General features: G+C 38.6%; 1 protein-coding gene across 4 annotated transcripts in view; it reads right to left on the bottom strand.

Moving 5' to 3' along the window:
- The window catches only part of FRMPD4 (FERM and PDZ domain containing 4), a 299,385-nt gene that overhangs the window by 54,282 nt on the left and 220,314 nt on the right, over positions 1-24,789 (bottom strand). For all 4 annotated transcript variants that reach the window (XM_039379942.1, XM_027725237.2, XM_027725238.1 and 1 more), the window contains exons 3-4: positions 13,493-13,653; positions 11,149-11,251 (exon numbers count right to left, since the gene is read on the bottom strand). In XM_039379942.1, the coding sequence (XP_039235876.1) occupies positions 11,149-11,251; positions 13,493-13,653 (264 nt within the window). The remainder of the gene's footprint in view (positions 1-11,148; positions 11,252-13,492; positions 13,654-24,789) is intronic.

Here is a 24,789-nt window from a genome sequence, read left to right on the forward strand (position 1 = left end):
ACAGACAAACAATTGGTTTTAACCCACAAAACCCAAATGTATAACCCAGCACCCTGGGGCATGAACAGAGTGGTGTTGGTTGGGCCCCCTGAGTCCAAAGTAAAAGGAGAGGGGAAAACCTATTGGTGAGAGTGCTGTTGCAGTCTGGTCAAGAGTGGTGATTGCAGTCCGATTGAGAGTGATGGTTGCAGTCCAGTCGAGATTGGTGGTCTGCAGTTTGGTTGGGAGTGGTGGTCTGCAGTCTTCCTCTGGATCCCACGAGTGGTTAAAAAAGTTCCAAGACTCCAAGATTATATATCCTCCAGTTCAGGTAGGAATGCCCAGTACTTCCCTCAGGGCGGGGAGTTCCACAATGGGTATGAGGACAAGAGCACCCTCCTATCTCACAAGCCTCTTAACACCTAGTTTATAGCCTGAGGAGTCAGGCTGCTCTGGGCAGAGGGTGTAAATAGTCTACTGATAACAGTTTCTGGGAAATGGCATGGAAGGCTATAGAATACACAGTTTTGAGTTACACCCATACAGTGATGAACTGGTCCCAGCTGTTCTAACTAGGACAGTAATTTATTTTTAGCCATTTTTATTTTCTACTAGTTTTTGTCTCAGATTCTTTGTTTAATGAGAAACTGTTTTCCTCCTTTGACGATCCACTGTGACCCAGAGTCATCTCAATCAGTGGTAATACTTAACTGAAGAATCTCACTTTGGGGACTAATGAGTCAGAATATGTAAAACTGTTCTCCTTCCCTTTTAACTAACCTTCTGATTGGGCATATCAGATAAAGTTAGATGTAGATACTTAGTCTCTTGGCAATTTTGGGAGTCCTTATTGGCTGCACTACTGCTAAATTAAAAATATGATCTAATTCTGTGTTCTAAGTTTTCTAGTCCATCAACCAACACAGAAGTCTCTACAACATTTCTATTCTAATTACATTAAACTATCAACTGCTAAGAGAGACTGTGAATCACAAAATTATTCTTATTGGGGGGAAGCAGGAAAGAGAAAGGACTCACTAATGACAGTCTTAAGCCTTTTGATCTTATTTCTCAATATTTTTGAAAAAGCGTCCAAAAAAACCCAACAAACAAAACAGGCCTTGTTAACACAAAAAAAAGTTAGAAAAATTTAAAGTCAACAGCACTGAGAGCCAGATCCAATTTTTTTACAATACAATTAAGTCTCTCAATCAAAAAGAAGTTTGGTTTGAGAGAGTTTTATCGGACTGGTATTCACAGAATCATAGAATATCCTGAGTTGGAAGGGACTCACAAGGATCATCAAGTCCAGCTCCTGGTCCTGAACAGGACACCCCAAGAATCACACCATGTGCCCAAAGGCATTGTCCAAATGCTTCTTGAACTCATACAGGCTTGGTGCTGAGACTACTTCCCTGGGGAATCTGTTCCTGTGCTCAACCACCCTTTGGGTGAAAAGCCTTTCCCTAATATCCAACCTAAACCTTCCTTGAATTTGCCTTGGGTCCTGGCCAGGTCCAAGAGGAAAACCAAGGGGAGAATAAAGCCAGGTATTTTTTTTCCACATCAGTCGAGTGATGTAAGCTGGTTTGTTTAACATTGTATAAGCTTGACCCTCTCACAGCAAAGATGGAGGCCTCAAGTGGACGCACTGCATAGGATTTCTGAGTTAGTGGGAAGGGGTTCTCCAGACCTTCCCTGTGATCAGGGGCCTGTCCAGCTGAAGTGCACTCTGGATGACGATTATAGTAATGTACTCAGGATAACTGGTGATGAATCTCTCTCTTGATCACTGTCAGACTTTCTTTGTAATAATGATTAGATTAGCACTTAGCATTGCTAAGTGTATCCTTTCATAAGCCACTGCTTATTTTGTAATTTTTTACTATTTTGCACTATTGTAAATTTATATACTTATTCTTTAAAGTTGGTGTCCATGTTCCTTAAATCCATCCTCGTTACCGAGGAAGGGAGGGAGCAAACAGATCGGCAGAACACTGGGCCAAAGTTTAGAGCTCTTCTTTCTTATTCCTCGTGGTGCTGTATTGCTATAGAAACATTTTAAGTGTGCTTCATTGTAGCCAACAACTCATGGAGCAAATTGAGGGATCTCTCTAGTGCTCAGTTCCTCAAGTTTTGGCAGGCCATTGCTTATCACTGGCAAGCATGGTTTTGTCCCTTTCCCTCTTCAAATCTAGTTTACATGTTAAGTATTCAAGTTAGGTACTTTCTCATTTCTACCATTTTTTGTGATTTTCCAGCTTCTTGGACAAACTACAGGTTACAGGTTTCAAGCACTGTCACTCCTACACGTCTTAGGCTGACTGAAAGGCACGACACTGCTATCAGAGCAGGAATATGAAATCGAAGTGTAGAGATAATCCATTGGATCCGGACTCTAATGTTAATAGGGACAGCCACCTTGTGGACACACACAGCTTCAGGAGACACCGTTCTTCATTTTATTTTGCTTTATAAGCTAAATATCATCTGGGAAGTAAATGGAATTATAATACTAAAAACTAACTCTCAGAATCAGGAAACCAGAAAGACACAGCCTCAGCATGCCACAGAGCCAAAGAAAGATCTTGTCATCTCCAGGATCTCCTGGGTCAGCTTTCCGTTGCACAATTCATCAAAATTACACTATTACAGCAATGGACCATGAATTACTAAGATATTTGGGTGACACTTTGCTCTGAGTAGGATTTTACTAATTTCTCACTCACTCTCCTTATCTCCTTCCCACCTCAGGGAATGCTGCTTCCACCTTGACAGGAGAAAAAACCTAACAACTAAAGACTACCAGCATTTCAAATTAATGGAACTATACAAGACTTTATAAATTGGTCACAGTCCTTTCACTCTTCTCTCTCAACAGTTTAAATTATGTTTTACCTCCTGTGTGAGCACTGGTGCATATAAAACTGCCACCCCCAAAACAGCATTCCTTAAAAGCAGGTGATTAAAATCTTTCTGCCTTTCCCTTGTACAAGGTACCAGTAACTGACAGAGACCTCCAAGGGTCAACTTACAAAACCATAAAAATATCATGTTTGCCTCTCAGCTCTAGACATCACCATTGCTATCTTTCTATCAAAATACAGCATTTTGGTATAATTCATAGCAACCACAAGCCATTTTATTGACACTGCCATCTAACTTTCAGTCTTTTAAAGAACTACTTCTCTTTTATCCTGAAGCTTTTTAGGCAGCAGATAAAACCCAGTCCATTGCTATGATTCAGATGTCCAGCACTGACTCAGGATAAAACGGAATGCTGATGCCACCACTGTGAAAGACACATTGTGAAAGCCTTCCCAAAGCATCACAGGCACGTAACTATCATGTCTTTCAAAAATGGTTGTTTTTCCATTACAGTAGCTTCATTAGCTGATGTGTATGTGCTGAATCAGTTAGCAACTGACTGGCTGGATAAGGGAGTTGTAAACTTCCCAGTGAGGGCAGACACATGCTTCTGGAAGGACAGAGTTGCATTCCGAGTCCTGTACATGCAGTGGTGAAGGCATCTCTGTCATCTTCATACTTCACAGTCACTCCATGCTGGCAGCCCCAAATGCATGGCACAATCCTCTCCTGTCAGCCTATACTGTTTCTCTGGTCCCAGAAACTGTTGCACGCAGACTGGTGCTTCCCAACCAAGCTCCTGAAGCTGTGTCTGTCTTATCTTGCTCCCAGGTTTCTGCTTTCTGTTGATTAAATTTCATAGTGCATGCACTTGTTTAAGTGTAGCTGTCCTTTTGTAACGTCTTCCAGGCACCCAAAGAACATTTTTGTACAAACAACACAATGTAAATGGGCTGGCTTGCCCAACATCATCTTTTATGATTTGGAAATGTCATTCCAAAAGAGACATATAATGCAGTTGGGAAAGAGAAACCATGAGATTTCGGTAGTTTGACACATCCTCTCTAACCCTCCCCACCTCAAACACAAGACATGAGATTTTTAGGTACCTCCTGCAACACATTCCAACACCAAGTAATCCTTTGATGTATGGGGCTTGAATAAACAGCAAAAGAAGGATAAACATCTATTGCTGAGCATGCAATATAGAGGAAATTCATCATGTGGAAGGGTTAATTCATAATAAACTCAAAGCTGGGTGTTCGTTTGTATAACTTTACATGGAAACAATTACTTTGAAACATTCACATCAGTGCATCTGGCTTTAAAGTAAATCTTCCATTCAGACAAGCCAATGCTTTTGTTTAGTTGGATGAGAAGCAATAAGCCTGCTTGCCAGAACAAGCTAATGAGAGCAATATTTGCTGGTTCACATCTGAAGAAGGCATTCAATACAGTTACTTGAGTTTTGGGCACAGCTGTTCCACATCTCCATTTATACCCTTGCATTCAGTTACCATAAAGCAACTTGTTAGGGAACAGCTGACCTGAAATTCATCACTGCTGACTCCTTTTTCTAGAGGACAACTGAGTGAGATGATGACCAGATGACAACATCAAGCGCTGAAATTTCAAAAAGGCCCTAGACTTCCCAACTCTGGGAGCCATTCACCATGCTTAACACAAAAAGAAACTTAAGTTTACATGTTAAATTAAGTTCTCAGCATTCCAAACATCTGACTTATTGAGGCCAAACCTTTCAGTCAACTTTCTGCTAAGAATAAGCAAAGATATGAGACTGTATGCTTTCACACATACAATGGATTTAAAAGAGAACAATGTCCATAGTTGGTACTGATTTTTACAATAACAAGTAATATCTCTATACAGCTTTCAACTCAGCTTAACTCTTACAGGCCTTCGAAAAAGTGGGTGGGCATTTCTGAAATCATATTGCAGATTAATACTTTAAATCTGGAGAGATATGAATTAGTTCTCAATACATCAGCTCAAGAACAAGAAGCACCTTATCACAACAGCCAAGAAAAAAAGGTAAAGGAGACAATACTAAATCTGTGTTTTCACAGATTCAGAGCTAATTTTAAATGTGACTCAATTATCTCTGATATTATGTTGCGGAAACACCTCAAAAGGTAGAAGATATATATCTAGCAACACCCCTCATGACAGACAGGAACTGAGTTCTCATATCCTGACTCTGAGCTCCACGGATGGGCTTGCTGATCAGAAGCAGCTAATTAAACGCCCCGGCAGAAAGCTTATCTCCTTTGATGCCACTCGTAAAATTCCTACAGACCATTTGGTCCAGCGTTTTGTCCCTGTATTCACCATTATGTGTTTAAAACCCAAAACAGTAGCAATTCATCAATCAGGGCCTGAAACAATGAGGATATAGCCTCTAGATTTATATATTGAACTGGGAGTATAATGGAGTGCCTTCAGACTGAAAGGTCTGCACGACTGGTTTTTCAGAAAAAGCAGTTTTCACGTTTCTTGGTTGCTAAGCAGTATCATAGCTAATAGCTTAATATGCTTGATTTTTTTCTCTATGATGTTGATGAAGAAAGAATATCTTTAATACTAAGTCCACCAAAATTACTTGATTCAGTATATGAAGGAGTCTAAGCCTAGAGCCAGAAATTACATTTGAAAAGTGGTATTTTCAGCTGCTGTGAGATGATGATGACAGGCACTGTCTCGGAGCTCCCTTTTACACTTGTGTTTCACTGTGAGGATGCAGACTAGGAAAACCGGTCCCCTAACATACACAGAGTCAAACAGCAGCAACAGAATCCTCATCCATTTCATGACGATGGTGAGGAGGGTCAGTATTGATTAAATTCATGTTAGCACTTAAAATGCAACACGCCAAGTAAAATCCTGGACCGTTCCTTCTCTCCAGTCTTACAGCAATACAAAATTAAAACATAAATTCTACTGCAGAATTGAAAGAATCCTCTAGATCCTCTTGATGAAAACTTGCTGTGACATTAACTTGCCAAAGCAAGAGTTATTTCAGAAAGGTTTTTGAGTCATTTCTCTTAAATAGAAAATAGAGCCAACAAGAAAGAAAAGCCTTTAATGAATTTCACCTTTTTCAGTTCTCACTTTGCAAATAAAGCCTTTTAGTGGAATTCCAGAGGACGTCAAATACTAATTTACACCTCTTACAGTTTCAAGAAATGGACTAATCTAGCCTAATTTAGTAACCTAGAAGTAAGGTTTCTACTCTAAAATACTTTCCTGTTCCCTTTTTTGAGCCAATACAAAAATAAAGCTTTCTGCAACTAGGTAGTTTTTTCCAAAACAAGTATCTCAGATGGATCACTCTCTTCAGGTGCCCACTTCTCCTTACAAGTTGTCTCGATAACCATTTTAATTGAAGTGTGAACAAAATACCACTACTGTACCCTACTCACTGTTTGTTTTATGGCATAAGCAATACTTAAAATTTCAGTAAAATACCTTACTAAATAAAACAACACTTTACATGTATTGGGATCCTTGTAAACTAAGGCATACTCAGTACAAGCTAAGATAAATAAGCCATTCATGTTATAGAAATTGCCTATAAACATCTAATAAGGCAAAATATTTGTTAGATATACTTCTTTAGGTGTTTTTTAAAAAAAGGTTGGTTGAATTGATCCTTAAAAAGATACAAATGTAACATTAACCAATGATAATGAAATATATGTACCTCTGAGAACCCATTAATTGATACCGTACATTAATACAGCTTCTAACACATTAGTTTCACATTCTCGCTCACTTTCAAATAAGGAAAAAATTGCTCCATTGTGCAATGACTTTAATATTATCTCAAAGTACTCATTGTTAAGTATGTGTGAAAAGCTCACAGTACCTGTTTCAGCAGTAAAATAAAACCAAGATAAGTAGCTCCTGATACAATTTTGAACTGACTGCACTGCAAATACATCTTCTTAAGTATTCTGTTCGCTTGGTCCTTGTCTGGAGTTTGGCCTTACATTTAGAAAACTGAGTTTGTTTCTTCCCTTTTTGAATTTCTGTAACTTTTTGTCTTGAATGAAACACATATCGACCACAGAGATAAGTAACAATCATAAAGCTTGACCTCTCTTTGTAAGTGAAACCATAAACATGACTTTTGAGCTTGTGCTCTAAAAAAAAATCAGGAGAATATAATGTTGTGCAAAAGCCATTGAACATCACCCAGAAATAATGAGTCCAAATGTCTGCAAACCACACTGTATTCATATTTCTGCAACCCTGGCTTTCAAAGAACTACTTGAACACTAATTAAGTGTTGCCAGCAAAGCAGAGCCAAAAGAATTCAATGGATCAGAATGACCTACAGGGGATATTTATAATGAATATCCCCAATAATCTCCAGACCTGAGACCTCCTAGGATACAACAGTATCCCTCAATTCTTAAAAAACAAACCAAAATCTTTCACCAGGTTCCTGCTCAATACCCCCTGGAATAAGCAAAAGTGGCTTTAACACAGCTTTTTACTTAAGGAAGATTATTTTCAGTAATTAATGTTTAGAAAGCACATATATAATTAAAATATGAAAATGCAATAAAATGGGAACATTTCTGTATTATGCACTTCATTTAATTTCTTGCATTTTCCTGTAGAAAAACCATTACACAAAATGGACTTGTTTAAAAGACAAGTCTACCTATTTCTAATCCTGTAGAAGTAAAGAGTAGACCATGAGTTTGGCACTGATAGGATAAGGGCTGAAGAAAAACAAATGATCTGACAGAAATTACTCTGACTTATTTTGTGGGAAATTTAGAAATAAAGCAAATTTATTGATTAGGATATGCGTTACCCTAGTGAAAAAAGATTTAATTGATGCTTTTTAGATAGCCTTTTTGGTGAACATTTTGAATTTTCTTTTTTATTTTATTTAAGACAGATTGCAGCAGAAATTATCTTTATTGTTTTCTTTTCCTTCAATTGCATAACTCTTTTCATAAGTTTCACATAAGTTTTGTGAAAAATAACTAAACATTGCGTTGCACAAAAAACTCTAACATTCAGGGTTAACACAACATCTAACCTTTGTGCATATTTTTGCTCAGTTTTGCGTTTTCCTAAGCCTGTTAAAGTATGACACTCACCTGGTTGTGAAATCTGTCTTTTTTTTTTCTCACGCAATTTGGTTTTTTTTCTGTTTGACATACTACGATCTTTAGGCCAGTATTTTGAAAGCAGACTAATTTTTTCCACACTCTCTGCAATTATATTAAGACAAATTGTTTCTGTACTTTACAAGAATCTTTGAGGGAGAGCTGCATAAAAATAGCCATGGAGTTTCACAGCATGAATATAAAATATTCTCAGCAAGAGACCACATAAGCACAAAAAAACTACAGTGTTGGAGTATCAATTTTTCATGTGCTGCAGTGACCACAAGATGGTACAGTGTAAGACTCTGAAGGAAAAGAGGAAGAGGAGGCCAATCTAAAGTCAGACTTTGGCTTGTCCAGGGCACCAGTAAGCAGGGTCCTGTTGGATGCAGCTCTGAAAGGCCCAGAGCCCAGCAGAGCTGGGTGATGATCACAGAGTACCTCCTCCAACTGCCAGAGTGGTCTGCTTCAATCTTCAGGAAAGTAGGCAGGCACAGCAGGACACGAGTCTGGCTCTACAGGGAAAGCCTGATGGAGACCAGTGCAAAATGGAAGCAACCCAGAGATGGACATGAAGAGAAGTTACCCAGGACAAACACAAAAGCCCTACCCTGGCCAGGCAGGGATAGGATTTACAAAGCTCAGCTGGCACTGAAAGTGATCCAGGATGTGAAGGGTAACAAGAAGGGTCTCTACAACTACAACAGCAGTGAAAGCCATAGAAAATATGAACTCACAGCTAAATGGAGTGGGCAACCTGATGATGGACACTGAAAAACCTCAGGTGCTCAATGCTTTCTTGGCTCTGGTCTTCAGCGGCAAGGTCTGCCCCCCTGGTCCCCAAGACCAATGACAGAATTTAGGGAACAAAGGTAGACAAAGACAGAATCAGGGATTGCTTAGGTAAGAGGGACCCTCACAAGTCCATGGGCCTAGATGGGATGCATCTAAGGCTACTGAGGAAGTTGGCTCATGTTTTCTTGAAAGGCCACTGGTCAAGAACTAAAACATCTGCCCAGTGTAGCTGTGAAATCTCCATATTTGGAGATATTAAAAACTTGATTTGACAAGTGCTGAGCAGCCACATTTAACTTTGACACTACCTTGCCTGGAGCAAGAGGTCAGACTGGATGACCTCCAGAAATTTCCTCTCACTTCCTCTATGAATTTAAAACACACTCATTGTTGACTACTGACATGCTAGTGCCAGCAGGAAAATAAGATTTCAAAACTTCTTCCATGCACATTCAAAAAATGTAGATGCATTTAAAAGTTGCAGATGTATCAAATCCATATGAAAACCTTCAATTATACAGAAGAGATTCATTATTTCATTGATGTAAAGAATTGCTTCTGCTATGGTGTCAGGACTGTACACTGACAGTGTCTAATCATTCCAGATGTCCCCACTGGCATGAAAAGAAAGCTTTTATTTCAAATACTGTAACATACAACCCCAATACAGTTCACTCTGAGTCTCTTCAAAGAATGAGTCTCTGTCAAAATTCCAACAGCAGACAGATTTTAAAAGCAGAGGTAGAATTACAGCATAAGGAAAGCATCACTGAAAGCTTTCCCTGGAATGCAACAACACTCAATTTGACACTACCTATGCAGTCAATGTAATTGGGGAGGGTGACATTCTACCGAGTTTCTCATTTGAAGGCAGACAGAGAATCAGACACACAATAAATTCAGTTTGTCTCAGGTCTAATCAGTCTATTTCCTTGCTATTATTACTACATATTGCTGATAGCAGAGAACTGAGATAGAGATCCTAACTCCCCCTAAATATCAAAGAATCAGGGAAAAAATGAAGAAGGCAATATGATCGCTTTATGAAGAAATAAAGACATCAAAAATGAGTATAAGACCCATTTTTGAGGCTTATGCTGGTGGACAGACATTAATTAGGAACAGGATAGCTCCTGCAGCTCATGGGGTCTACTCATCACAAGAAAAGAAGCTCTTGGCAAACTGTGTTTGTTAGTTGACTGGCACGTTAGTACTTTTTGAAAAAAATCTGAAAATATATTTTGTGTAATCCCACTATATGTAACACATATAGAGGCATCAGCATTGTTGGCATTTTAATGCCATTTCTGTACCTTTTTTAGAAGTTTTGTTCACAGCTGAATCCCCAGCAAAGAGCACTTGTTTGCTCAAATTGTCATCTACAGGAGGAGTAGATGGCACCTCCTGCCCAAATTTCTGTAAAGCAAGTATGACTTCTCAAAATTGCATGAGTAACACTGAAAACACTGCACAGGTACTGGTTTTGAGAAGAGGCACTTGCATTGTTAAAATCTGAATATCTCTCAGGAATCAACTAGACCCACCAATGACAAAGGGAATACAGAAACAAAACTGGAGTACGGCAACTTGGCTATTGGAATTTAAATTATTATTTTTTATGTTTAACTTTTTAATTACTTGCCATTTTGCTTTTCAGTGCAGTAACATTTCTTGTTACTCCAAATGCGAAGTTTATTATGTGAACCGCAACACATCTTTTTCTACATCCTTAGCATTTGACAGTCACTGTCCTTTCTTTCCTTCTACATCCTATTACAAATATTGACATTTCTCCTTTCCTGGACTATCCACCATCACTTTTTTGTCTGAATTTCTGTGTTCTATCTACACAACCCTGCCTGCTTTTTTCACACAAACTCACCTACCTGCAATCCACTCAAACACTCCTTGAGCTTCTCTACATATTTACATGCACTCATTCACTCTCAAAAATCAGCCCACCAAATTTTCTTTCCTCTTCATATTAGACAAACCTGACTTTACTCATGTAAAAAATGAACAATAATACAACAGTGACTGGCACTTCCTTGCTCCAGGAATTATCTTTTCAACAACCCATACCAAAAATGGATACCAGGAGAAAACTATTCCTCTTTTGATACCCAAGTACTTTGGAGCTGTTGCAGGATTTTATTATACCTTTTTCAGATACCCAGATGACATTTTAAGAGGACACTTCATTTCAATAATAAAATAATTCACCATTCTTTGTTATGACTAAAGCAACATTATTTTCTCTTTTCTCAGTCGTGAGAAGGCAAGACTTGCTGTACTACTGAATGACTGCACAGGCAATAAGCCACTGGGTTCATTGTTTAAGTGACAGGACATCAACTACCTGACAAGGTCGATGACTCTCTCCCTTGGAGCAGTGCTGACTGGCTCATCATTAATCATTATGATCTGATCCCCTGGTATAAGCTTTCCTTCAGAGGGCCCGCCTGCAGAGGAATGAAAAAAAAAGCACAGGTTAGCAGACCATTGTAAATGCATAGACACACTGTTGTTCTCATACTACAGGTGTTTTTTTTCCTTCAACTAATGACATGTTTAACACCAACATTATTTCTGACATTACCAGTACTTCCTCACCAGGACAATCTTGAAAGCTAGTGACTTAGCAGCTTCTACTGAAGTTCCTCAAGTTCCAAACCCATATATAACCACGTAAAATAAGGGCTTGATTTTTGGGAGGGCCAAAAGAACCCATAAGGGGTGGACTAATGTACCCTTTAAGGTATGATCAACCATACTTTACCCATGCCTGATCAATGTTTGCCTGATATTTTGTAAGACCACTCTGAGAAGGATTACTTTTCCTGCAAATAAATGATCCCATTTATCTACTGTTAAGATCAGGAAATCTTTTTCCATGGTGTCTATGCCAGACCTTCCTCATTGCAACACACTGTTTCCTGTCCCAGGCAAAGTAACACTAGAGAATGCCTTATTCCTCTTTCCTACGAAACATCACTTATGTATTTGAACGTCTCTCACAGGTGTCTCCTCTGAATTTTCTGTTCTGGGCAAAACAAACCTGCTTTCTTCAATTGAAGACAGTAAGTTTTTATACCTCCAACCTCTGAGTCTCTTTTCCTCTGGATTCCTACCACTTGATGAACACAGGTACATCCAAAGGCATTGCCACTTTCAGTTAGACATGGATATTTTGCATTTATCTGAATAGACAATCAGTCATGTATGTCTACGTGTTTTGGATTCCAACGTTGCTGAAATGCACATTGAGTTTATGCTTTATAAAATGCACATTAAACTTCTCAGCACAATTACATGCCCAGAAGATGGTGTGACATCACAATTCCTAATGAAAAGTCTCTCTCTAGTCTCTGCGTTTAAACTCTTCAATGATGATAAATAAACCCCAGAATAATATTACCAATAGGAAGATAAAGTCTTACAAGAAAATATTTCCGTATCAAAACCAATTGAGCTAATGCTGTCCCTTTCCTTTGCTTTGAAAACTTTACTCCACTTCTATATCCAGCATAAATGAACACAAATCCATATAGGAGAATGTTGTCCTGAGCTCGTATTTCCTCCTATTCACTTGAAACAGAATATAATAAACACATCCCCCAACTTTAACATAAAACTACATTAATAATGCCAAGTTGAGAGAAATAAACTGTATGGATCTAGTTCAAATATTAGTTACACTGCTCACTTCCTGTGAAAGCAATATAAATGAAATCAATGCACACACGGGGGTAAATGACATCAGAACTTGACAGATCAATTTTGCCTCTCCTCTGCTCTCTCTGGGGGTTCTGGAGAATATATTGAACAAGAGCAAAGTCAAATCCCTGCCCTTGGCTTCATAGCATTTTTATATAACAACTGAACTTTTAAGCTTTTGGGGAGACTGCTATTCAGAAGACTGATCAGTCCCAGGCCTGATCCCTCATAACTTTTTTGATTTATTTTGACCTGGCTTTTAACCACATAGCCATACAGATATATTCACTAAAAAAAAACCCTAACAACAACAACAAAAAAAACAAAACAAAAAACAAACAAACAACCCCCCCAAAAAAAAACCAAAAAAAAAACCCAAACCAAACCAAACCAAAAAACACCAAACCAAACCAAACCAACAAAAAAAACCAAACAAAAAACCAACCAAAGCAAACCCAAAACTAACATCCCCAAACCCAACAACCAAATAAAACCAACCAACCAACAAACAAACAAAAAGAGCCAGCAATAACATCCTCTTTTACAAAAAAAAATATTGTTTTTAGAAACCTAGTTCTCCTTGGTAAGCTGATAATGAAAAGAATGAAAAATATTTAAGTTTTAATCTCACTACTCAACATACCTCTTGAAAATACTGATTCAATGTCAATGAAGGTGATAGCAAGCCAGTATAAAGATGAGTGAGAAGACCTTCTTTCCTTGAATGAAATGAGTTAACTTTTTTCAGGCAAACAATGGTGATGGCTCAGAGCATTAACTCCAAACTGGCTTTTTGTTAACACATTTACATAATGTTCAATAATGAGTGTGAGGAAGGAAACCAGTGGATAATACAAGGCTTAAAATCCTACCTAGTATTTGCAATTACTTTGTCTGCCTGAATATTTCAACAGTACTCAAATTTGTAACTGCATTTCATCTCAGTAGACTGAGTTTTCTTCCAGGATCAGGTGGGAAAAACATACCTGGTGTTACTGAGCGTACAACAACTGGCTTTTCACTACCAGCCACAAACCCAAATCCTAGCACAGGATCCCTCCTCATTTCCACTTTCCGAGGGGCTGGAGGGGTTATTTGGCAGCTCTCTATTCGAGGGTCTTCAAATGTGGCTGATTGTGTCATGTGACTGTGGGGAAAAAAAAAAAAAAGATGGAAAAAGGAAAAAAAATCATTAAAACATGATTTTGTGGTATCTACTTGAGCCAAGCAATTTGTGCAACGATATGAGATGAATATCTGAAACGTTCTCACTAGAGGAACTAAAATATCAACTTAATAATTTTCTACTATATTTTCTTATGCATAAAGTAATAATGCTGCTGGCAGGTTTCAAATACTAATCAATAGTATCAGGCTATAAAGAGGCCTCTTTTTGACAGCACACATTTAATCATACCCCATATATGAAAGAAAAATAACTCGACAATAAAGCCTTTGTCATCTGTGCTTGAATTTTTCATCATTCATTTTTTGGAAGGGAAAAATAATGGTAGTGACCTATTCATAAAGTAAAAGACAACAGTTAGAGTCCACCAGCTGTTTTATAAAGAGTACACACATTTAAATCCGGTTTTCTAAAATGTTAAGCAAGTTTCTGAGGTGAGTCCTCTCAGACTACTGAAGGCACAGGTAGCGGCTCTGTATTTACTACTTGCGTAAACTTTCCAAAGTCACTTTAAACTATTCCAGACACAAACAAAAAAAGATATTAAGAAAACATATTTATCTGGAATTACTAAAATACTTTCATCTACAGCGTTATGACAAAGCATATTTATTGTACCTAGAAGAAAAAGTTCTCATGGATGGAGGGAAAGATCTTGATTTTTCAAACAGAAAATAGAAAGGATGAAAACTATCCAACGTCATATATCCATGAAACAGGTAATGGTTTAAAAGCATAGAGATTTAAAATTAACATTAATAAGCACTAAAATGTAGCTGATGCTGTATGTAGTCAGAACCAAAACATACTCTGCATTTTCCACCCAATGCCTGGAGCTTCCCACTGAATCACAATGACCAATTCCCAGTGCCAATTAGACAGACAAACAGACTGCTCCAGTGTTATACCCTTCCCAAGGCCATCAAACAAACTTGTGATTCAGGAAACACAGTCACCACTGCAGGCAACAAGCAATACCTGGTCAGCATAGCATGAAGACAGACAACAGCTCATGGCATCAAGTTATTGCAGTATTGACAGAGCTAAGATAGCATTTGTTTGAAGTTGCCTAGCCAAAAGTTAACTCCTTTTTTATCTTCAACAGACTGTAAGTCTGCAAGTGCTGAACTAACTCTAGCTCCTGGTGGATAAATGCAGTAGATAAACGGAGCCAAGTCCCAACCCCGCCTGTAGAGAGGCTACAGGCTCTGAGAAAGGCAACAACCAGGTGCCCAACCTAAGCACACCAAAATGCACATCAGAGAGGCAGATATCCCTACAGCAGTACATGGTATCATCAGTTTGAAAGTTGGCATCCTCATAATTAATTAACAATAAGAACGTCAAGTAATTTTCCCATATCTTTGATATATATAATATGCTATAATATGAGAATTAAAGGGGCATACCACGCAACCAGCATTGTTGCTCTCACCTCCTGTCCCTTTTTCATCCGCAAATACAATTCCCTGAAGAACTCCAAACAGGAGTCCAAAAGGAGAAAAGCATCATTCCGAGATCTATTTTCAGCATCAATGACACACAAAAACTGCTCTGATCTTTCCCCAATACATACACCTTGGGCGTGACATCAGTTTCCATTCTCCTCATGGTCTGCTTCATTACTGATACACAGAAGAGCAAAATCTCAGTAAACTCTCAGTGGGAGTCTATTTCTGTTACTGGATTTTTCTAGGGCTTTTCTTCAAAGAAACTCTCTATCCCCATCACTAGATTCAGTCTGCCTAGGAGTAATATGTTGCTTTTTTATGCATATGATCAGAGGCAGAAGAAGCTACTTTCTTACAAAAATAGGAATGCAAGAGAATATCTCTGTGCTCTACTGCTATCTGCATAAAGTGAGGTCAGCAAAGAAAATGTATGCTTTTTACTAGCTGGTGCATCACATCTGGTACTTTAGTCTCCTCCTGTTCTTCCAGTTTTTGTCAGTTTATTTTACATAATTTTCTATTGTTCATTTCAAACTAACTGTTAGAAATCCCAGAGAATTTTATGCAGACTCTTTAAGAAATCTATCTTTAAGACCTCCCAGGCACCTCCTCCCCAAAAGATTCCTATTTATGATTTGTGCTGCTAGACATTCAAACATTTTGTCTTTCTTATGAGACAATTTCTGAGGTGTCACTATTTCAACTTGTGAGCTTTGTTTTGGTAGAGAACATGAAACTCTGCATTTGTTACCTCTTTTAGATGACAGCCTTACTAAACTTCCCAAAAAGTTAAGATGTTCTGTTTAATCATTTCTTCCTAACAGTTGTTTCCATTTTTGTAACTGGAGCACTACAAGCCCAAACAGAAAGAGTCTTCTGTTTCCAAAGAGAAAATGCCACATTTACGAGCAATTAAAAAATACTGTTTGAGCCTTTGAAAACTAATTTCCTGCCATTGTACATCCTCTCTCTTCAAGCACTTGTGTAGTCTGGTTTAAAAACTAAATCATGATGGGAAGAAACCCAAACCAACCCCCAAAACATCCACCAACAGCTGCACTTCAGATAACAAACGGTAAGAGGAGACACAGAGAGTTGCTCTAAAGAGCAGCCCTGCTATGGATGCCTTGCTCCAGCCCTTGCATCAGCTGGTATTGAGAATTTGCAGCAGCGCAGCATCAGTTATTCAAAGCCTAAAGCAAGAGGATCAGCGAGGAACAGTCCATCATGATTCTGAGTGGTGCAGCAGACACTATTGATTTTTAAGGTTATCCACCTTGAAATACATCAACTAAAAAGACTTTGCAGCTCACGCTCCCACAGCTTGCTGCATCAGATATTCTTGTGTCATTCAGTACATTGGAAGTGTATTTCAAGAGAGCAGCAAGATATATGAATATGGTCCCAGAAGAGATTAGATGAATACTCAAAGCTTTGTGTGATGGTACATTGACAAACCCGCTTCCTCCTGTGGCTAGTTCATTATTGAGATGCCAGTTGTAGTACCACAGTTCAAGACTAATTTGAATTTTGCATTAATTGGAAGTATTTGATCTCCATCTCAGCTATGGAAAATATTGACATCTGTAGAATAACTATGCTAGAGTTCTAAACCAGAATGTAATAAACTTGAACTCAAAACAGTCACTTTAGGGAAAACTACACAGAGCATCATTCATACTGTTGTAATATAAGAATAACTGCAACACTGCAAACTTCATGTTTGCTTCAAACACAGTAAAAACAGTTCTTATACTATACCTAAAGATTCACTTTTCTGAAGGAAAAATGGAAAAGGAAAAACCCTGAGATTTTAAGTATGAACTGTTCTTTCCATATACACAAACACAAGCTGCCCTCAGATTGCCTTTTCAGAGATACCTATTTCCTAGCATTTTCAATGGCTGAGCTAAGTTCCTGCTTTACAAAAGGCTATCTTCTCTGATGCACTCATATTGTAAGCAGTGGGAGACAGCTGCCAGTATTAGGGAAAGTAATTCTTAGAGAATTTCTGGAACAGAGATTTTATACACCAGACTCTTCCGAGAGATAAACTACCAGCTATGGAAAATCATAACAGAAGTGTAATTCCAAGCACTTACTCTCAAAAACTGTCTGTGGCAACTTCTCTACTCAAAAGAGAAGTTAACAGAGGAAATGAGAGAGAAGGCATCTGAGCATGCATGCACCAACATACAGAGAAGAATGGAGACATTGCAGGGTGGCATAAAATTCATGTGCACACTTACCCACAAAGGGGCCTACAGTGAGCAAAGAGGAAGAAAATTAAGGAAAGAAAAACATCTTGGGGAACACTATCAGCTGCAACACAACCACCAGCACTTGCAAACACAATTCAGCTGCCCAGGACATTAAGAGGAACCTAATGTAGCATGTGTATACCCAAATTCATGCTTAGCTTAAGTCAGAGGTGTGGTTTAAGGCTGGTACTTTGAATCTTCACATTATTAACTTCAGAATTATTAACTTGGTAATATTTTCCATGGAAAACTTCTTAGCATTTTCCTCATTCAAATTACAGGTTGAATAATGCAAGGAATATCTAAACAAAGACTACAATGAAGAGCTTGATTTAATAATGAATACTAGCGATTAAATGCAAAGTATCTGAATACAATGCTTTTTCAGCTTTTGGATTTTGACATGTCATTCCCTGACACTGAGGGATTGGTGGGCTAATTCTGAGAGTTTTGTCTATAGCACTTAAGAAAGCTTGTGCTGAGCAGGCAGGAGTTTGCATTTCCACAGGAAAATGCGTAGGGCTCTAACTCTTCTAAGAAACTGAAAGCTATGTCATGAACGCAGCAACCCTGTTTATGATGAGCAGTATTTTGGAAATACATAACAAAGACACAGGAACAACTTCAACTCCATTCTGCAAAGACATCCAAAAAAAGAGCAGAAAAAGTGATACCTCAAGCTGAGTTGAATACAGCTGCACAGCCACAAACTCTAAAACAACAGTACTCAAATGGCTGTTGCCATTTTGACAGGGTGGAGACAGGTTGCTTTTTGGTGTTTCATTTCATATTCCCCTATTACAGTTTGTTTCAATTACTTCACGGGTTAACACCAATTCGCTATTTTGAGGGGTTTAATCCTTAGCTTTTAAACAGTTACAATATCTCTGCTATACAGGTTGATTTACCTACAAAATAGACTCTGTTTTCACTTGAGACACAGCAGGTATAATACTGATGGAGAAGAGTATGTGGAAATGTCAAACCACTCATGGGCTGATGAGTGGAACTGGGCGAGGAGGATGGAGATAAGGACTTTTTTTTATAAAAGCTTTAATTCAGGAATAGCAAAGCCAGTTCATATTGAGCACTGTTAAACTCCTGTCTGATTAAGATTAATTTGGAGGAGGTGGAGGATCTGCTCTGTTTTGTAGTTGTGATTTTCAACCTTCATTGACAACTGTCCATCTGAATCCCTGAGACCATGAGCCTCTGCCCATCCTGCCCCGAAACTACATCTTGGTTCATATTCTATTCAGAGTCTTGGGTCATGCACTGAAAATTTCCTGGGAGTTCCAAAAGCTATTGTTGCGAACACAAGAAAGAAAATTTGATTCTCATTAATCTCTCTTCTTCAGGAATTAACGCTAGGTAAAATGGCTTGAGACTTGAGACAGTATTATGGAGACTGATAATTACATGAGGCTATTTTACATTTTTCTGTTTAATAATCTGGAAAGACTACCAAAACAACAATGACAGCTCAAAGGGAACTGTCATAGGTGAGATTAAATATGCAAACCTTCCAGAAAATGAAAAACATCTTCATTTATTTATCTTAACTAGTAGCTAAATATGAAAAATAATTTCCTTCCTTCCTTCCTTCCTGGTATCTCTCAGTATACCCCAAGTTAATTTATTTTCTCCAATAAATCCCTCAAGAATTATTAAGAACTAGGACACAAGTGTCAAAATCATGCATCAACTTTGTCTGCCTTCTACTTGAAAATGATATTTCAAGAAAAAAATGCCCAAGTAGTTATTACATTACTAAGTAAAACTACTGTTCCTACAGAGAATCTGGTGGCTCGACAAAATCTTTTTTGCTCCATTTTGCAGGATACCAGAATGTCACTCATAGCTCCAGAATTTTTTTAGACATATTCAACAGACAAAAATTTTATTTTCAGCAGTTCAAAAAGGAGTCAACTTTCCCTACATTTCCACTGTTTTCATGCAGGTGTGTGAATACTGAGAATTCAGTACCACAGGCACAAAATATAACTGGAAAGATTTATCAGATTTTTTTTTTCTTTCTTTCTTTCTAGGACTACTTTTCTGCCCCGGTGTCAATTTTATTTTTTTATAAGCTTCTTCAACAGTTAAATCCTCCAAAGTCAGGTCATTTTATAACACCCTAGGAATGTTTGGCATATGCCATCTGGATGAACATATGGTAAAAATGTAATTAGAAAGAAAAAGGTTTTCTGGTTTCAGAAGAAGTTGGTGACAGCTTTTTTGATAAAATTGGATACAGGGAAATCTGACATGTAAAAAAATTTCAAAATCCACTCTTCCACTGTTGGGCATGATCTGCACCCTAAAGTAACGCAAAGTGGAGAAAATTGCAGTGAATAAAACTGACGTGACTACAAATTTAGAAGACGAAAAAGATTTATGTTCAGCTTCAGGCAGGCACTTGGAAAAATACACTGAAAATGTAATTCACTATGACAATTAGCACTCAAATTATTACACGTGTAATATGTGAATGCTTCTTCATTCTGCCTATACTATATGTGATTGTTATAAGCAGGAAGAAAAGAATTCTCTACTTGAATTCCACAAAGACATGGAAATAAGGCACAGGCCCCAGCTGCAAACTAGCAGTTGTTTGCTTTGAGTTTTGTATCTAGATTGCCAGACAGGTTCTCTTTTATTTTTCTTCTCTCAGGATAGCCACAAACATTTCAAGAGCTCTGTTCATGATGCACATTGGATTTCCTACCATCTATTGGGACGGGACTTCACAGGCACCAGCCAAATAGCAGAAATTGCATAGAAACACCTCAGTGAAAATTGGTGTAGAAAGAGACAGAGAAACAATGGGAAGGAAAGAAAGGAAGGGAGCCTGCAGAGATGAGCTATGAATATTTTAAGATGAGTAACACAACCAAAAATTGGGCAAAAAGGAAAATAAATACAGTTTTCAAGAAGTAAATATGTTAGAAAAAAAATCTCAAAGGGGAACCTCTCCCAAAGGAAGAAAATAGGAAGTCCAGCAACACTGGCCACCTGAATGTTGCAACTTCCTCCCCTGTAAGCAGAGCGTGATGCCAGCCTCTGCCTGACTCACTGTCTGAAATGCACAGACAACACAGGTGTGCCAATGGTGAGTATGTCTAAATTGCAGCCATGCACATACGGTATATAATGCACACTGACAATCCGTCCCCTTAATGCGCAATTACACTTCCACACACTGCGCTGAACGGCACTTTTGCATTCAGTTTCTGTCCCAGCAATCTTTTACCACCTGGGTGACACCGGCTTCATCAGAAATACTCTTGATTTCAAAGCCTTTAAGTGGAAGGAGATTCAGGGGCCCAGTCCTGAGCAGGTTTTCATAGCCAAAGGAAACTCACAAATTATTAATATGTACTAGACTGCTTGGATGAAATTATGGATGAAAGGTGAACTACTTCCCACAAGCAATTCCAGGGCAAGTCCTGTGCTGGAGCTGTACAAACACAGAGTAATCCAACTGTGGGAGGAAACAAGACAGTAGAAATGGCCAAGGGCTAACATTAGCTGGTTTCACCATCAATTAGGCCTTGCTTTTTCCTGGAATGGAGATTTAGGACCCCACGAAATCACTGACATTTCCTTCCTTAAAGGAGCCTTTCCACAAGTCAGGTCTTGCATATGCAGCATGGGCTGGTAGTACAGCACAGGGAGGCAGGGTGTTTGGCCACCAGCCTGGCCCAGGTCCTTCAAGAAGGAAATCGTGCAAGATGTTCTTGTTAGAAATTAGAATTACTGGCTTTCCTCTAGGGCAGGAATTTCTTACTGGGTTAGGACCTGAAGTACATCTTGTTTTTTTCCCCACAAAAAGCATTTTTCTTAATGTGATCTGAGCAACTCCATTTAGGATAGCAAACTACTTTGAGGTCCATAAAGATGAGCTGAAATGTAGCTTTTCATTATCTTCTGCACATGCATCAATAAACCCTGTCGCAACTACAGACATAGGAAAGGGGGAAAAAAAAGATTTACTGAACTGCAAATACACAATAAATCCATTTGGGCTGAAAGTGTCCTCTGGAAAACAGAGTGAACAATTCCTATTCATCCTGCTTTAGAAAGGTTGCATGCTAACTCCATCAATAGCAATCTGTCGGCTCCTGCCTGGCCCAGCTCTGCAGCAAACAGCACAGACCTCTGTGGAGGGCCGCCAGCATCTCTCATTCAGCTAGGAAAAGGAGCCGCCATCTCCGACTCAACATGTACAATTTGTCCAACTGAAATGTTATAAAAAGAATGAGGGAGGAGAAACAGCATGGAAATAACTTTTAAGGTGCTGATTAGATTAGGAAAGCTACTAACTAAAAAAAATCTGGTCTGGTGCAATGCTAGAGGCTTCCTCCAACATGCACATGTCACTCTCTGTAAACACTAAGTGTGGGTAACCTGATAATGTGGTAAGAAGACAGAATCTAGATTTAATTCTGTACCACTGTAACTCCCTGGTGCAGCTGAGTTTGGCATGAGCAAAGAGCTGAAATATGAAAGCCCCTACTTCAGCAGCTCTGTACCTGCCTAGGTCCTGGGAACTCAGTACTGTTATGAGCATATGGAGATAAGCAGTTAAAACAGAAGTAAAACCCCTGTGTTTCTCCTTTTGAACTTAATCTTCCTCACTCCTTCAGCAATTGAATGGATGAGCAGGTCACAGAAAGCACTTTGAATCATCTACTCATTTCCTTCCTTTTCACAGTTTACAGTGGAGGGCTCCTGAACCAAAACCAGCCCTTCTGGTACCACATCAGTCCAGCATTTCACCTATTGCCTCTTCGGCAAAGTGCAGCCTTTCTCAGGTGGAAACTGAACATCAGCTGGAAGCAGCAAATCAGGTGAAATAGCAACATATGGGTAAGTAGGTACACAGTGGGTACTCAATACTGCAGCTGCTTGGTTTATCCACAATCAAGTATTTAAAGATTTAGGGACATAAACTACTATATCATTCTTGTTGGTACAGCTCTCTGCACTCAGAAGTAGGCTGGAGAGTTGACTTGAGCAAAGGGCAACACAGCAACCCAGTTAGAAACGTGCGTTTGCCCAAGTTCAGGGTTACACAGGGAAGCAGTCTGTACATCAGTACAATAAGCTGTCTACAGTGTCCCATGATGGGTATGAGTTCTCTTCACTGCAAATTCGAGCAAAAGAAAGGTTAGAAAAGTGCTTTTATAAAGACGTACAACTTTTTCACTGATTCAATGAATGCTTTCCATTTTCCAGCTGTTAGACATAAGTGAATTATGGAAAGTGAAGGAGATCTGCAAGCAACCAAGGTGTATGGCTGAACTTAAAAGATTTCCACAATAACTCCCAGAAGTCCCAAAATCAAGCCTTCATGTTTTGTAACTAAGTCTTCACAGTCAGTCTTCAAAGCAAATCCTCTAATTCTGTAACAGCTCTGGAGAAGGCCTTCAAGACAGAAAGGAAGCAGAGAAGCCATCTCTTTCTTTTCCCTTTCTTTTAACAAATACAAATAGAGAGGATTGCTCTTCTTGACTGCTGATTTGGGAGCACGCCATTATGACTCCTCAGCAATTGCAAAACAAGAAAGAAAACTTAACTGAAGTAACAGAATGACAGATTGCACTGATGGGAGGTTAGCCTGCCAGATAGAGCTGTCATGCAAGAATTAAGCATAGGATATTGAAAGGAGAAAAAATCAGGTGTGTTCAATCTTTGTTTTTTTCCTGATAGATTATTCTGTGTACTTCAGCACAACATGGGTGAATAATTTTTCTGAGCTTATTTTTTCATTCCAGAGTAAGTTGATAACCTTTCTAAGTGAGAGCACTTCCAGTAACCACAGGATATTTTATATACCTTATAAATAGGGATGCTGCAGATCATATTGCAGCTTCATTATATCCAAAAAGCTTTCACTAAAGCCTGCGCGTAATTTCTATTTACCTATGTATAAAAAAATGTCCAACTACCAATCCATTATGTTTGACAGTATCTATATAAATATTATTAAAGACAGTATGCATGGTAATGATGTACAAGAATCATTACTTCCTTGCATTCAGCAATATTGAACATTTCAGAATGCGTTGGGATTAAACTGGATTGACAGTTACTCTAGAGAAGCCTATTAACATAGAAACCCCCTATTTACAGATAAATAAAAGGGTGAAACACAAGTGTGATTTATAGTAACCTTGACACAAAAAAATAAATTATGATGAAAGTTGCAGCCAGGCTGATCACCACATCAAATCTCCCTGTTCATCTCTAGAAGTCCCAATTCACTGTAAACTGATAGTGGAAGCTCTTAAGGCAAGCAAACTAAACGTGCTAGAATGGGAGTTCAGACACTGTGGAATGAAGGTCACAGGTTTTAGTGAAACAATCTAATTTCAAAGCCTAAGAAAGTGAAAGAAAATGCTATGTTAGAGTCTCAAAAAATAAAAGGATGTATATTCAGGTGAAGCTGGAATGTTTTGTCCCAGCCAGTGGCTGAGTCAGTAGAACAGAACAACATACACTGACCACAAAATCCTACATGTAAAACACAGGAATTTATTCAGCAAGTTAATAATCCGCCAATTCTTAACCCATCATTAGTAATATTACTAATATACCAAATATTTATAAGATTATTGATACATTTTTATATAAATCCCAGAATGGTTTGGGTTGGGACTGACCTCAAAGAGGACCTAGTTGTAATCCTCCCTGCCACTGGGGTTGCTCAAAGCCCCATCCAACCTGACCTTGAACACTTCCAACGATGGGGCATCAACAACTTCTCTGGACAACCTGTTCCAGTGCCTCACCACCCTTTCTGTAAAGAATATCTTTCTAATATCTAATCTAAACCTACCCTTCCTCAGTTTAAAGCCATTACCCTGTGTCCTGTCAGTATATGCCCTTATAAAAAGACCCTCTCCAGCTCTCTTGTAGCCTCCCATAGGTACTATAAGGCTGCTCTACTGTCTGCCTGGAGCCTCCTCTTCTCAAGGCTGAACAGCCCCAACTCCCTCAGCCTGTCCTCATAGGAGAGGTGCTCCAGTTCTCGTATCATCTTTGTGGTCCTCCTCTGGATTTAGTCCAGCAAGTCCATACTATTTATTATGTATGTAATCTGTCAACATTGTCAACCTTTCTGTTCATTTTAGCAGTTTCTCATAGGAATCATAATTTTACATGAAGTTCCTGTGACGTTTAAGACTCTAGGACTGTACTCTTTTTCCACAGAGAAAACAACTGACAAACTACAACTTACAAAATGAAACAGGAAATGAATAGGCAGTGAGCTGTGTAACTCTTGTCTACGGAGCGACAGTCACAGACCAATTTTTCATCAGCAGAGCAAAATGATAAAAGCATAGAAGAAATGTATTTAGACATATTTTCTCTTTTAA

This window comes from Pipra filicauda, unplaced genomic scaffold (assembly GCF_003945595.2).
Source record: "Pipra filicauda isolate LSUMZ 115617 unplaced genomic scaffold, ASM394559v2 scaffold180_size1756469_pilon, whole genome shotgun sequence".
Lineage (NCBI taxonomy): Eukaryota > Metazoa > Chordata > Aves > Passeriformes > Pipridae > Pipra > Pipra filicauda.